Source organism: Cydia fagiglandana, chromosome 12 (genome assembly GCF_963556715.1).
Source record: "Cydia fagiglandana chromosome 12, ilCydFagi1.1, whole genome shotgun sequence".
In the NCBI taxonomy this organism is placed as follows: domain Eukaryota; kingdom Metazoa; phylum Arthropoda; class Insecta; order Lepidoptera; family Tortricidae; genus Cydia; species Cydia fagiglandana.
Genome location: NC_085943.1, coordinates 4,537,576 through 4,552,191, shown reverse-complemented (window position 1 = coordinate 4,552,191; position 14,616 = coordinate 4,537,576). Strand labels below are relative to the sequence as shown.

The 14,616-nt window shown below is 41.7% G+C and overlaps 1 protein-coding gene across 1 annotated transcript in view; it reads left to right on the top strand.

Annotated features, from left to right (window-relative positions):
* The first annotated feature begins 729 nt into the window (after positions 1–729).
* Positions 730–14,616, top strand: part of LOC134669428 (dynein heavy chain, cytoplasmic) — an 88,867-nt gene continuing 74,980 nt past the window's right edge. Inside the window, exons 1-14 of the mRNA XM_063527005.1 lie at positions 730–1,059; positions 1,325–1,395; positions 1,866–2,068; positions 2,359–2,496; positions 3,000–3,117; positions 3,422–3,535; positions 4,176–4,348; positions 5,753–5,873; positions 6,923–7,044; positions 7,621–7,762; positions 11,568–11,778; positions 12,483–12,682; positions 13,284–13,419; positions 14,317–14,423. Of these exons, the coding sequence (XP_063383075.1) occupies positions 819–1,059; positions 1,325–1,395; positions 1,866–2,068; positions 2,359–2,496; positions 3,000–3,117; positions 3,422–3,535; positions 4,176–4,348; positions 5,753–5,873; positions 6,923–7,044; positions 7,621–7,762; positions 11,568–11,778; positions 12,483–12,682; positions 13,284–13,419; positions 14,317–14,423 (2,097 nt within the window). The 5' untranslated portion in view covers positions 730–818. The remainder of the gene's footprint in view (positions 1,060–1,324; positions 1,396–1,865; positions 2,069–2,358; positions 2,497–2,999; positions 3,118–3,421; positions 3,536–4,175; positions 4,349–5,752; positions 5,874–6,922; positions 7,045–7,620; positions 7,763–11,567; positions 11,779–12,482; positions 12,683–13,283; positions 13,420–14,316; positions 14,424–14,616) is intronic.

The following is a 14,616-nucleotide window of genomic DNA, read 5'->3' as shown; positions in this document are numbered from 1 at the left end:
TTTTGGACAAGTTTAGTTCTGCAATTCGTATTATTTAGGAACGGAGTGAACGCACCCAAGTTGACACTTGCACTGATACCTTGACGTTACATCCACCATTTTTAATAATTTCTTCTAGTTTGTACTTATCCAATTCGTCGACCGTAGGTTCAATTCAATTTTTCTTTGTCTGTTATTGCAAAAAAAAACTGCGGTCGGCTATTTCTTTTTCCCCACACCAGCTGGGGCTCATTTCTCAAAAGCTTGTAACTTGTAATATAAGTGGAAGTCCCTTTCTAACATATGCTGTCAAAAAGTGACATCCGCTTGTATTACAAGTTACAAGCTTTTGAGAAACGGGCCCCTGGTAAAGGCTCTCTTGATTGTTCAAAAACTGATAAGAAAGTTGCATTTTATCCACATGTGAGGCAAAGTAATCAAACGCAAATTTTGAGTTGTTTTCTTATGTTTGCTGGTAGAATTAATTATTTTTTGTGTTAAATGATATAAATGTGTTAAATTAGTGCTATCAAAAAGAATAATCATATAAGATTAGTAGAATTTTTGTGAAATATATTATTTTCTGAATTTCTTCTAACAAAATCGATTACCTACCCATACAATACAATAATATAAAAATGTAACTTAAGCAGCAAAAACGTGACTTTTAGGGAAACGAAACGTAACTTATGACTCCAGAGCCCTGGCAACACTGAGCACACCCCTCTATGTTCACTTGTCAATTTTGCAGCTGCACGAACACTGAGCAGCTGAATATAATAATATCGTGTATTCAGTTTAAATTATTGATTTTAGAGTAGATTATTATTTAAGACAACATGGGGGACTCCCTGGACGGGAGCGAGAGTGCCCCAGAGGCGCAGAATGTCGTCGTGGTCGACTTCCAAGACTTCGCAAATTATCTGCGGCGAGCCGCAACGGTACTTTTGCCTGAAGACGACATTGTACCACCGGCGCTGAATGCCTCTCTCGAGGATAAAGTGAACCAAGACTGCATTAGGAAATTCATTTCCGACCCGCAAGTGTCTTCTCTGTATGTTCAACGGTTCTCCTCAAAAGGTGAGTTCCTCCCGTCAAATTCTTATTAGCATATTTTTTATTATTATAAGCGTTCTGCATTACTCATGTGCGGTGGATGCGCTCATCACATCGCTAAATAACAGTTTCTCTATACGAGTAATAAGTCAATTAAAATGTAACCAGATGATAGTGGTGAAAAACATTGATATTTGTAAAACAGGTTTGACACTAGCTTATATGACACATTTTTTGTACAATATTGAAGGCAAACATTATTATTATTGAATTATTGTGATTTGTACAGAAGATGACAATGAGCAGCCCACAGAGGGAGAGGAAGAAAAAGAAGCTGTTACCTACCAGATCAGCACTGAGGTAAATTTAAAGACCTTATTATATTTAGATTATTATTTACATATAAATAGATAATGTTACATTCCTAAACATTTTTGTTATCATGTTACTAGAGTCTGTCTAAGCTAACTTTGCACCAACTTGTATATAATAAAGTATGGGATTGTCATTATAAACATCATATTTTCATAGAAATTTGATATTCATAATGAAATAGCTACACATTATGATTGCAACTTAAATACAGAGTTTCATTGGCCCCACTTGGTATAAGTACCATAGCTGCAAGGGAATCAATAAAAAAACATGCTAAAGTTTATTTTTTTATTTTACCTATGTTGAATGTACTTGAACAAATACAAGGCCATAAAAGCAAATAAAATTTATTTTTTGAAAGTAGTGTGATGACTCAGGTTTGAGAAAAATTTACAGATAGAAAATATGTTATAGAATAAAGTGCAGGCATTAAAAACCATGTTATTTATAAACAGGTACACTTCACCTCACCCCGAGTGGCTGCCTTTGTGTGCATCAAGAGAGGAGCAGTCATTGAAGCTGACAAGTCCATCCACAGTCAGCTTCGTCTCATTAACCTGTCCGATGGCTCGCCATATGAGACCCTGCATGCTTTCATCAGCAAGACCATGGCTCCGTTCTTCAAAAGCTATGTCAAAGAGAGTGGGAGAGCTGACAGGTATGACTGAGTTTAACTAAATAGGTCATCTTAGAAAAACATTGACACTTTTTTGGTTTTCATAAAATCCACCCCAATAATTCAATATCATGAGCATTGGGAACAACTAATTTCTTTGGATAATTATGGCAAAGTGCCTTTATATTTACTATATAAATGATTTTTATGGTTTGGTAGTCATGCAGCTCTACCAGACATTTTTGAATTTTAATTGACACTTATCGTTATAAGTGGAATTCTGTTCCATCTGTTTTTCCTCTTGCCTTACTGCAATAAATGTTTTGTAACAGGGATGGAGACAAGATGGCGCCATCTGTTGAGAAGAAGATAGCAGAGCTGGAGATGGGCTTGCTGCATCTGCAGCAGAACATTGACATTCCGGAGATCACCCTCCCAGTGCATCCCCTTGTGGCTGCCGTCATTAAAAGGTAAGTTAATCAACACAAAAATAATTTATTTTCAAACACTTAGACCAAAATATGATAAAATCGTTCCATACCTCAAAAGGAAAAAACGGAACCCTCGTGCGTCTGTCTGTCTGTCTTTATCTCTGAAACTACTGGGTCTAAAATTGTGTAAAAAATACACAAAATAATTCTTTAACTATAGCTGACAGGAAGACCTATTAGAAATGTGTAGTCAAGTGTGAGTCGGACTTAATGTACACCACAACATTGCCACATCTTTAGCAACACTTATGGCGTCACCCCGTAGCAGTCCAACTGCTTTATTCGATTTCATGAGTAAATGTTTTGTTTACTGCGATTTCCACGCAAAAGCAGTGGTTGCATTATCTGCTTCACCTAAACCAACGCTTTTATGTTTGAAAATTCATTTGATGTTTAAAGGTCACAAATAGATTTTATGGATTTAAATTAAAAGCCATCTTCATCGTTGTAAAGTAGGTCTTCAATAAATGGTGTTATTTCAGGGCGGCGGACGAGGGTCGAAAACCACGCGTGGCTGATTTCGGTGACAAAGTGGAAGACTCCACATTCCTTAACCAACTCCAGAACGGCGTTAATCGCTGGATTAAGGAAATACAAAAGGTAAGTTATGGTTTTTCTTGGCTGTCTTGTAAGCTTCTTGTTCTATCAATAATCAAGTCTACACGCTTTAGCATTACTCTTTACTTTAATTCTTTGACCGCCAAATACGTCAACTGACGCTCGGCGCTAACTACAACCCAATATCAACCTTCGTGCATTCCATCAAGGTTTACAATGGCGCGCCACACACGATAGGTGTTGCATATTAAAATTGTTCGTTCAAAAACAGAGCGCATGTTTGATTTTTGTAAAACATAGTTTTTTTTACTTACATTACAGGTTAATTCTGGTTATTTGTGTACAGGTCACCAAATTGGATCGCGATCCCTCCAACGGGACCGCGCTGCAGGAGATCTCATTCTGGCTGAATCTGGAGAGAGCCCTCCATCGCATTCAGGAGAAACGAGAGAGCATCGAGGTAAGACTTTAATACCAAAAAAACTAGTTCAACAAGTATTTTTTACGTAGTTGAAGTTGGCAATATTTTCATGCCATAAATAAACGGATGTTAAAATCGTGTTTTATTTATGATATAAAAAATTTTAAATTATTTATTACAGTCGTCATCGGAGCGGCCAAGGTGCTCACAAATATCTGAGCACGCCTCTATTGTCAGGGCGTTAGAGTGCGTGTTCAGATATTGTGAACACCTTGGCCGTTCCGATATATCTGATGGCGACTGTACATACCCACAATCATCCTTACAGGCTATCCTAATTCGACAGTGCGGATTAGTGTGTCAGTGGGACGAATTTTAAAAATTGTAGGCTAACCTCGTAAGGCCGGGCTTCGACTATAGTTCATTTTTTTTGCATTAGAAAAGGACTATGGGATCTTGACGTGTCTTTTAATCGAAAAACGCTTTTTAAAAATCAGTAACTATTACTTATAGCAAAAAGAATGTAAATAATCGTATATGATTCATAATTGTTCCATATTGGCCGTGACTTATTTTTCAAAAGTGTTTTTCAATAAAAAGACACTGTAAAGATTGTTTACCTTTTTTCTAATGCTAAAAAAAAACGAAGTATACTTCATCTAATCATTTTATCTTCTAGGTGGCTTTAACTCTGGAGATCCTGAAATACGGCAAGCGCTTCCACGCCACCGTGTCCTTCGATACGGACACCGGGCTCAAGCAGGCGCTGGCCACCGTCTCCGACTACAACCCCCTCATGAAGGACTTCCCTATTAACGACCTGCTCAGCGCTACCGAGCTGGAAAGGATCAGGTATGGTGTTTACTTTAAAAACGAAGACTAAGTTGCGTTTTCGCGCGCGATTCCATACATCTAGAACGATTTCAGGTATGGACTCGCGCGCGAGAACGCGAGAGCGTTACGAATGTAATGTTTACTTTAAAAACTTCTTATATCAGTCGGTCTAGCATGAGTTGCGTTCTCGCGCGCGACTCCATACATCGCAAGTATGGACTCGCTAGACCGCCTGATGGCAAACGACGAAGACGAAGCCATAATGACATTGACCATAGTTAGATATAAAATATCCTCAAATTTAAAACTTAAAGATAAAATTAGCCTCGTCATAAGTACTGACGTGTCGACGAAATGTTTCTAATTTTACGATTATTTTCAAAATGTTCTCACAATTAAACTTTTTAGAAACACTACAATCCGAACAAAGGGAAATGGAATGGAATAAGTTATAAGCAGGGGCCCATTTATCGAACGGTATTAGTCTAATATTATTAGTGGGTTGCCATAGCAACCCATACAATTTGACAGTTCGTGAACTAATAATATTAGTCTAATATCGTTCGAGAAATGAGCCCCAGATAATATACCCCAGATACTGCTGTATTATTTGGTAATGCAGGCCTTAACCCTTTTTGAAGCCGCACCAATCTACAAGGTTTTCCCGAATATTACATATACATATATTTCAATAAATTCAGCTTTGATGATTCATTTGAAGACAACTCAAATTTCCCGAACGCGCAATCTAATTTGAATCTTAAATGGGAATGCTAAAGTTGAAATTCTAGCGGCGCGTATGTGGTCGCTAAATCGTACATTGCCTGGAAAAGGATTAAAAGGCGGTGTCCTTTGTCAAAAAACCAGACTAAATATTAACCATCATAATTAGAGATGCCACGAATATTCGGCAACTATTCGGTATTAGGCCTATTCGGCCACTTTACCGAATATTCGGATTCGGCCGAATGTTGCTTACTATTCGGCCGAATACCGAATATCTGTTGCACCTACCTAAAAAGAAAACTTACACAAAAAATAACCAAAAACTAGGTATATTTAAAATTTAAAATAATTCTTGGAAAGCAATTAAATACAAACGTACGTTTTGAGCATTTCTTGATTACAAAATATTTTATTTTTATCATGGGTCTGATTTGTTTGACTCTACATTCATTAATTCTGTTCAACATAAAAATATATCTTAGCAAACGTTGTGCTTTGTTGGCGAACAGTTTTCATAATAATTGTGACTCAAAATGTTCGTACGTCATGCCGAATATTCGGTCGCCGAATATTCGGTATTCGGCCGAGAGTGGAGCCGAAAATTCGGTATTCGGCCTAGAGTGGAGCCGAAAATTCGGTATTCGGTATTCGGCCAAATTCACTATTCGGGGCATCTCTAATCATAATTACTTGCAGATTGGCGGTGCAGCAGATCTTCTCGCATCTCCGCAAGATCCGTTCCACGAAGTACCCCATCCAGCGCGGCCTGAGGCTCGTCGAAGCTATCTCTCGAGATCTCGGACAACAACTCCTGAAGGTGAGAAGCTTTATTTATATGGGTACTCTTTAGTACTATGAACAAGGTAAGAATCTTTACAATACATAAGGTGCTACTTTACCGCTCTATACTGCCCTCCTAACCCGAATAGCGCTATCTCGAAACAAATAATTTTGAAAATGGAATTCTCAGTCTTAGAGGATATAACCAACGTAGACGCCATGTCTATAATTTTCGGTACAAAATAGTCTGTCGTTTTTTGCGGGGGAGGGGCACATCAAATGTATACGTAACGTCAACATAGCCATGTCAGATAAACGTCAGTCCATACATGTGTTTGACATGTGGTTGACCATTGGCCGCCTTTTTCCGACAGAGGGGAACGCCTGTCAATGACCACTCCGTTGGTTATATTCTCTAAGTTCTCAGTAATATAAACTAAATTTAGTATAAGTTAGCAATGTATTTTCTTTTGAGATAGCGCTATTTGGCTTAGCAGCTTGGCAATACGTGCCTAAGTCAAAAATGTTAAAGGGCCATGTGTACTATAAAACGTACAATACACGCGCTAAAAGGTAATTCGCAACTCGTATCGATTTAAAACACTCCCTTCTGTCGTGTTTCAATTTATCGCCACCTGTTGCAAATTTCCTCCTTTCGCATTTGTGTCGTAATGTACTATTATTACTATGGGTAAGAAAAAAGTATCAAATGTCAGTTCAATCAAAAGTTATACTTACTTACTTACTCCTCTGGCGCAGCGACCCAAAGTGTGTCTTGGCCTCCAACACGACTGCTCGCCACTGATCCCGGTCCTGTGCCGTTTCTCGCCAGTTCTCAACCCGGAGCTCGCGGAGATCAGCGTCCACCACATCCGCCCATCGATACCTAGGTCGACCGACCGGGCGGCGTCCTATCGGCGTCTAATCAAAAGTTATAAGTTCATTCAAATCATTCATTCGTGAACGACACATGTATATTTACAACAGAGCATTGGTCTTAACTATGCGTGCACAACTGCACGTGGATTGAAATATGAAGTCTCCAAAGAATTCCTTTTGCACTCTTAACACAATTTTGTACCACAGGTACTCGGCACGCGGCGCCTCATGCATATTCCGTTCGAGGACTTCGAGCGAGTCATGACACAGTGCTTCGAAGTATTCTCTTGCTGGGACGACGAGTATGAAAAGCTACAGGGTCTATTACGGTAAGTTTCGTTGTTAATGTAACATTAGGAAAATTTAACAAAGTTAAAACGCAATAATCAGCGGTAGGTAACTTGTTCTATCGAAAAAAATAAGTTTAGCAGAACCAAAAATGAGATTTTCATGCTGACTGAATTTGATGCTTCAGTGCTGCTAGTACAGTCGCCATCAGATATATCGGAGCGGCCAAGGTGCTCACAAATATCTGAGCACGCCTCTATTGTCAGGGCGTTAGAGTGCGTGTTCAGGTATTGTACATCGGTGGACCTTATGCCTTTTGCAATAAGGTCCACCGATGTCAATTGCTAACTATAGAAGCTGAGAGACAAGTATATTAACCGCCGTCTGCTGTTATAAAAACTACTTACCTTACCTTCCAGCGCCAACTGATCTCAGTTTGCACTTTCTATTTGAGAAGAGGTTTTACAAAAGGGCTTATTTTTCTATGAACACCATACAAGAATAAGTCCTTTTGAAAATACACTTCTCATTTGTATCCTGGATTTTAAAATACATGCTTCATTCGAGTTAAATCAGCTTTTACTTTTTCACCTGAATTGTTAATCCCTTGCCAACAGTGACATTGTGAAGAAGAAGCGAGACGAACACCTCAAGATGGTGTGGCGAGTGTCTCCCTCGCACAAGCGGCTACAGGCGCGTATGGAGCACATGCGCCGCTTCCGTCGCCACCACGAGCAGCTGCGGACTGTCATGCTCAGGGTGAGTACTGCTAGACGAGTAAGACAACATGTTGTTGTCTGCCTCGCACCTTTATCCATGATTTCTTTCGACCTTGAGCACAGCCATGGAGCGTCTCACAATGCCACGTGCGACACGTAGTCGCCATTCTAGAACAGCTTTTATGCACAAACGAGAACTTATGTAGAGATAGATTAATGCTCAAATTGCACGCCCCATTTATATTTAGAAATTTAATTCAGGCAACAAGGCCCATATTACAAATACCTTACAGACTAACATACATAATGTATTTTATAAACTTAAAACTAAACACTATTTAGTCGACAAAACGGCGTGGCTCCGTTGCATCGGCTGCTCTTGTGTCGGATTCGGCAGTTTGCCCCGGAACCTCCGAAACACGACACCTTTCGGCCAGAAGTCGGCGCACTCGATGGTCCCCTGCAGCGGTCGCGGCACGCGCACCACAAAAGAGTTGAAGTGCACGTAGTGGCGCGATCGAAGCTGGAACACCCTTAGCGTGTAGCCGATCTTCTGGTGTACATACTCCACCACCTCAGCAGCCGTGGCGGTGTAATGCAAGCGCGATACGTACAGCGCCTTACTCGGTGTAGCAATGCGCAAGCCAGAATTAGCCGGTTCGGCGGTACCACACTGAGTCTTTATAGTAGTTTTGTAGACATAAGTATACAGACACAACGAAAGTCTCTAGTTTTGCCGCATTATTGCTCATATAATATTACATAACGTATGCGGAGTGAAATTTGGTCAAAGTTTGTTATATAAAATATAAAAACACAAAAATCTAAATAAAAAATATGTGTTGTCAATGTAAAGCCAATATATCTGTCAATCAGTTTGGTAAGTCTCATAAAGATTGGTTGTTTAATTTTGTTATTATGGTAAATCAACAAGAACGCCGTCGTCAAACAGTATGTAATTTCTATAGTAGCCATCCCCTATGGCCGAAATCAAAGGTGGTGGAACATTTTGTGCAAATGGGTGAGAGTCGAAGCACTATTTACAATATTCTGGCGTCCTTTGCCTTGATGAAAACCACTGCCAGAAAGCCTGGTTCTGGAAACTATTCCAGCTTGAGCAAGGTTTCTGAGAGAGCTCGATTAAAGAAAATTACGGCCGGCCGTGTCGCACAATCTTATAGAGAGCTCGGAAGAAAATTTAAAACTGACGGCAAAACTGTTAAAAAATATCTTAAAGACATGGGCATTGATAAGCGATGTAGAAAAGTTAAGCCCACTGTCTCTGAAAACCAAGAAATCACTCAGAAAGTACGGTTGTGTAAATTAGTCAAAGAAATATTTTACGCTAAAAACAATGTCACTTGCGTTATGGATGACGAGTCATATTTCACGTTAGATGGAAACGAGTGGCAAGGCAATTACTATTTTGAGAACACCAATGGTCCAACCGATGAGAACGTGAAATATGTTGAGCATACAAAATTTCCTAAAAAAGTTTTGCTATGCTTGCCATCAGTCGACGCGCTGTATTCTTTGAGTCAGGTTTAGCTGTGAACGCCGACCGCTACATAGAGCGTTGTTTGCCATTAGTGCGGGATTTCATAAATACGAGTCATAGAGGAGAAAATGTAGTGTTTTGGCCCGACTTAGCCTCAAGCCATTATTCCAAAAAAACCCTTTGCAAAATGGCGGAGTTAAACATCCCATACGTACCGAAGACATCAAATCCACCTAATGTTCCGCAACTTCGCCCTATAGAAGATTTTTGGGCAAATCTAAAGAGGCGAGTATATTGCAATAATTTTCGTCCCAAAAATCTACAGAGTTTGAATCGAAAAATAAAATCGGAGCTGAATAAAATGCCGACATCTGTGTTTTCGACAGCGATGGACAAAGTACCACAGAACTGCCGTAAAGCATCTCGCATGGGAGTAACCTATTTTTTACACTAAGCCTTGATATATTATTATTTATTATCTTTTCTTTATTTATTTTCCTTCTTAAGTTAGGTTAATTATAATATGCATATAAAAGTAAAATATAAAAACACTTACAAAACAATAAAAAAGAAAATTATAAACACATTATAAAAAACCTAACCTAGGGTGCCGCCGGCAGCGGGGCAGGGCCCAAGCTGCCGGTGGTCAGGGCCGCAGAGTGAGGAATCTACGTACTATACGCGCCGTGTCCAAAATTACCGCCTTCTGCATCTGACCCTTGATCCAACCACCTAGCGAGAGTCTCTCTAGGTGTTGGTCGAGACTCTTCGCTATGAGACCGTTCGCTGACACGACTATAGGAACAATGATCGTCGAGTCAACATCCCACATGGCGGTTATCTCGTGAGCTAAGTCTAGGTACTTGCTGGACTTGTCCTTCTCGGCCTTCACGAGATTCTCATCATGGAGGATGGTGACGTCGACGAGCACGGCCCGGCGCTGCGATCGATCTATCAGCACGATGTCAGGCTTATTGGCTACAATAGTCCTGTCAGTGATGATAGATCGATCCCAATAGAGCGTGGCACGACCATTTTCGAGAACTGGCGCAGGTGAGTACTTGTAGTACGGCACTTCACGGTCCACAAGGCCGTATAGGAGGGCAAGTTGCTGGTGAATAATTCTGGCTACGAGATTATGTCTGTGCAAGTACTCGCCGTTAGCAAGATGAGAACAACCGGAGATAATATGCCTGAGTGACTCTCCGGGACGGCGGCATGCCCGACAAATGTCGACCGTACCGTCCTTCAGGATATATCTCCGGTAGTTATTCGTCATGATAACTTCGTCCGCAATTGCACAGGCAAAACCCTCGGTTTCTCCGAAGAGGTCCCCGAATCGTAGCCAGTTCACCGACGCGGGTAGGTCTACATCGGGTCCCATGAGGGCCTTGTAGAACCGCCCGTGTAGCTGCTTATCCTTCCATACCGCCTTGCGGTCCTCGGTGCTTAGTACTACAGGTTTGCGCCAGTTCTCGTTCGCCAAGGAGAGCGGCGTGAGGCCCCTGTCAGCTGCCACCACATCACGATGCATCCCACACTCATTGTTGAGGAAATAATTCCTGAGATTGTACACCTCACGGTTGTGGAGATTTTTGGCGTTTAGAAAGCCGCGACCTCCACATTTCCGTGGGATATACAATCTCATAACAGACGAGCGTGGGTGCAGCATACGGTGTGTGGTGAGCAGCTGTCGGACCCTCCGATCCAGGGCATCCAGCTCGGTCTGAGTCCACCTTAGTATGCCAAAGGAGTATGTGAGTAGAGGCATTACCCAGGCGTTGAAGGCGCGCACTTATTTATTATTATTATTATGAGCCTGTTGTGTCCCACTGCTGGGCAAAGGCCTCCCCCCTCTTCTTCCACTCGTCCCGGTTTTGAGCTATATCTGGCCAGTCTTTTAAAAAGGAGTCCAAGTTATCCCGCCATCGCCGACGAGGTCTGCCGGATCGCCGGTTTGACTCGTGGGGCACCCACTCTGTGGTTAACTTGGCCCACAAGTCGTTCGGCATGCGGCAGACATGACCAGCCCAATCCCACTTTAGCTTGGCCGCTTTTCGAGCTACATCTATTATCTGAGTTTTAGAGCGCAGCGTGGTGTTCCGGATGCGATATATACATACATGATATATACATTATTATAAAAACATAATTATTTTAAAAAAGGATGGTGTTTTTTTTATTTCAAATAATATTGAACTTGGGCCAAATTTCACTCCGCATACGTTACTTTATAGGTTATGTTGAACTAGATGCTGCAGTTGTCTTACCGAATCAGTTTGTCTATTTGAAGTTAGCTAAGCTAGGGAATTCATTCCAAAAATGATTGCAACATTGTGATATGCAGGTGCTCCGCCCCCGCGCCAACGTGGCGCTGGAGCCGGCGGCGGGCGAGCCGGCGCAGCCGCTGTCGCTGCCCATGGACGCCGCCGACGCCAACGCCATCGCCGAGGTCAACCTCGCCTACGAGAACGTTAAGGAAGTCGACTGTCTCGACATCTCGAGGGAGGGCTGCGACGCTTGGGAAGCGGCTGTGAGGCGATATGAAGATAGGATCGGTACGTTGATTCATCATCATCATCATCATCTCAGCCATACGACGTCCACTGCTATCGTGCTGCCACGGACTAGCAAGCGCAGCGTAGGACGTCCACCCACAAGATGGACGGACGACCTCGTTAAGGCCGCCGGAAGACGCTGGATGCGGGTCGCTTCCAACCGGTACGAATGGAGGTCCAAGGGGGAGGCCTATGTACGTTGATTACATTATTGAAATACCAAATTGATTGTATACCTAGGTTACTTAACGTGGACTTCTTTGCTTGTGTTTGGAAGGCATGTTAAGTGTAACTCCAATTTTCGAGGAGCGGATGGTAAGCTAATCTGAAAACCGTAACAGTTATGTGGCCCACTTGACAGATGCAAATAATTAGTGTCGCCATACTGATATTTCATGTCAGATTACAAACCCTCATTCTCCATTAGATCCTTTACAAACTGCGACCTTTTGTAACGATATTAACACGGTTTCACCGTTCTCAATAACTGTATTGCTACTACATAAAAGTCACATTCTGTAAATGGTCTTAAAAACGAATAAGGAAGCACTGAGACGGCATTCGCTCATTATAGATATAAACTTAGGAGTAATGAAAATTGGTTGGTAATTGGTATGAACATTTCTAAAGAAAGAGACCTGTTTTCTTTGCTTAAAGTGTTGCGATTATATAATCATTACTCATATACCCTGTATTGTCTTTAGATCGCGTCGAGACCCGCATCACGGCCCATCTCCGCGACCAGCTCGGTACAGCCAAGAATGCGAACGAAATGTTCCGCATATTTTCCCGCTTCAACGCTCTTTTTGTGAGACCACATATCAGGGGAGCTATAAGGGAATACCAGACCCAGCTCATACAGAGAGTGAAGGATGATATCGAGGCTTTGCACGAGAAATTTAAGGTAAGATCAAGTAGGTGCCAGTCATGAACAGCCAAGAACGCGAACGAACTCGGTTCAACGCGCTTTTGGTGCGACCATATACGACCATTAGATTATACAAAACACGACTCATACAGATAGTGAAGGACGATATCGAGGTTTTCACGAGAAATCCCAAGGTCAAAGTATGTACAGTCAGCAGCAGAGAAAAGTAACTCCCCTGCAGTAACAGAAGTTTGTATGAAAAGGTCCTAAGCGAACAGTATTTCTGACTGTAGATTACCCTTATAAAATTCTGTGATCTACTAAAACAAGTAGAGCCCGTAAGTGAAACTCTCAATTCCCCACCGTTCACCAGAAAAGTAGAGTGCGGACTGTTCTCTTTCCACACAGACTAAAGTAACTTTTGTCTCTGACCGTGGCGATAACGCACACGCTATTTCATACATAAAAAAATCAAAAACGCCTGGCTGCTTTAGAAGTGCTGGGATTTGAGAGATTGTATATTTAAATTTTACAAGATATGTCATCTGTGTTTTGCTATCAAGTGGTGTCAAAAACTGACGTTTACTCTCCGGTTGATCGTCAACTTAGTTTCATCCATTATGTTAATTTTGACCAGGTTCAATACCCTCAATCGAAGTGCAGCCGCCTGTCTCTGGTGCGTGACTTACCCCCGGTGGCTGGGTCCATCATTTGGGCCAAGCAGATCGATCACCAGCTCACCGCCTACTTGAAGAGAGTGGAAGATGTTTTGGGTAAGTTAAAGATTCCACGGGAGAACCTTTAGAATGTTTACGGTGTTTTTTGTCATCTGCGACTACGTCGAATAATTAACACCGCCCGCTGCACACCGGCTGCGTGTACGTAGACGTGCACGTGGGTGTTGTAATATACAAATTCTTATGAGAGACGGCATACCTCTTGCGTGACGTGTGCGTGCACGGCTCCAATATTTTAGCGCACGCCATAGACCTAGTATTACATAGATGAGCTATACGCGTGCCTCCGTGAGGGACAAAACATACGCAAAGCGACAATATTAAATACACGTTTTAACATTCCTGACAACATACCAAAAACAATCTACGTAATTCGGTCGGGTTATTTGTTGCCCACCATAAACCATACTAAATTTTTGGTGGGGAACAAACAAAAAGTGAGACTGTGACAAGGACAAGAAATAATAGGAGCATTCCATGAAATTGTCTACCGGTTGTCCCATATAAACGCGAATTTTCTGAAGATTTGCAGGGATAAGAGTTTCCTTTTCACTTTTAAGGTCAAAAATATGCACAGAAAAATAATCGCCTGCTTTAAATGCCGAATAAAAAGGCGCAACACAGGAAATAAAATGCGTTTGTACGGGACAGCCTGTGGAATGCTCCAATAACGCTTTCTCTGCTACTCCTACTGAAATTTCCATAAGTGCATCTCGGTCGGTCGTTTGGCCCCTCCCCCGTGTCATCTCTATATTATTGTGCCTCTATGGCGCACGTGCATGTGCACGTTTACGCACACGCAGCCAGTGTGCACTGGCCTTTATTGTGTTTATTCTAGTAGTCATACCAGACAAAAATCAGCTACTATACGACGTCATGGAGTTTTATGAATGGAGGTGCAATATTTATATATCGTTTTCTTTTTTTACCAAGGTAAGGGATGGGAGAACCACATTGAAGGGCAGAAACTGAAAGCCGACGGTGACAGCTTCCGTCTTAAATTGGACACCCAAGAAGTCTTCGACGATTGGGCTCGTAAGGTAATAAAATTACGATAGTAAGCGGCTGTAGACTTTTTCTGATCTGTAGAGTATTAAAAATACGATAAAATAACATTTAATTCGGCTGTTTTTCGAGCCTTAGGCATTGTGCGAGGTGATTAGGTAGGTCATATCGAAAAAAAATTGCAGTTTTATACAATTTCGCTGGGCTGGTCAGATGTTGATATGGGCA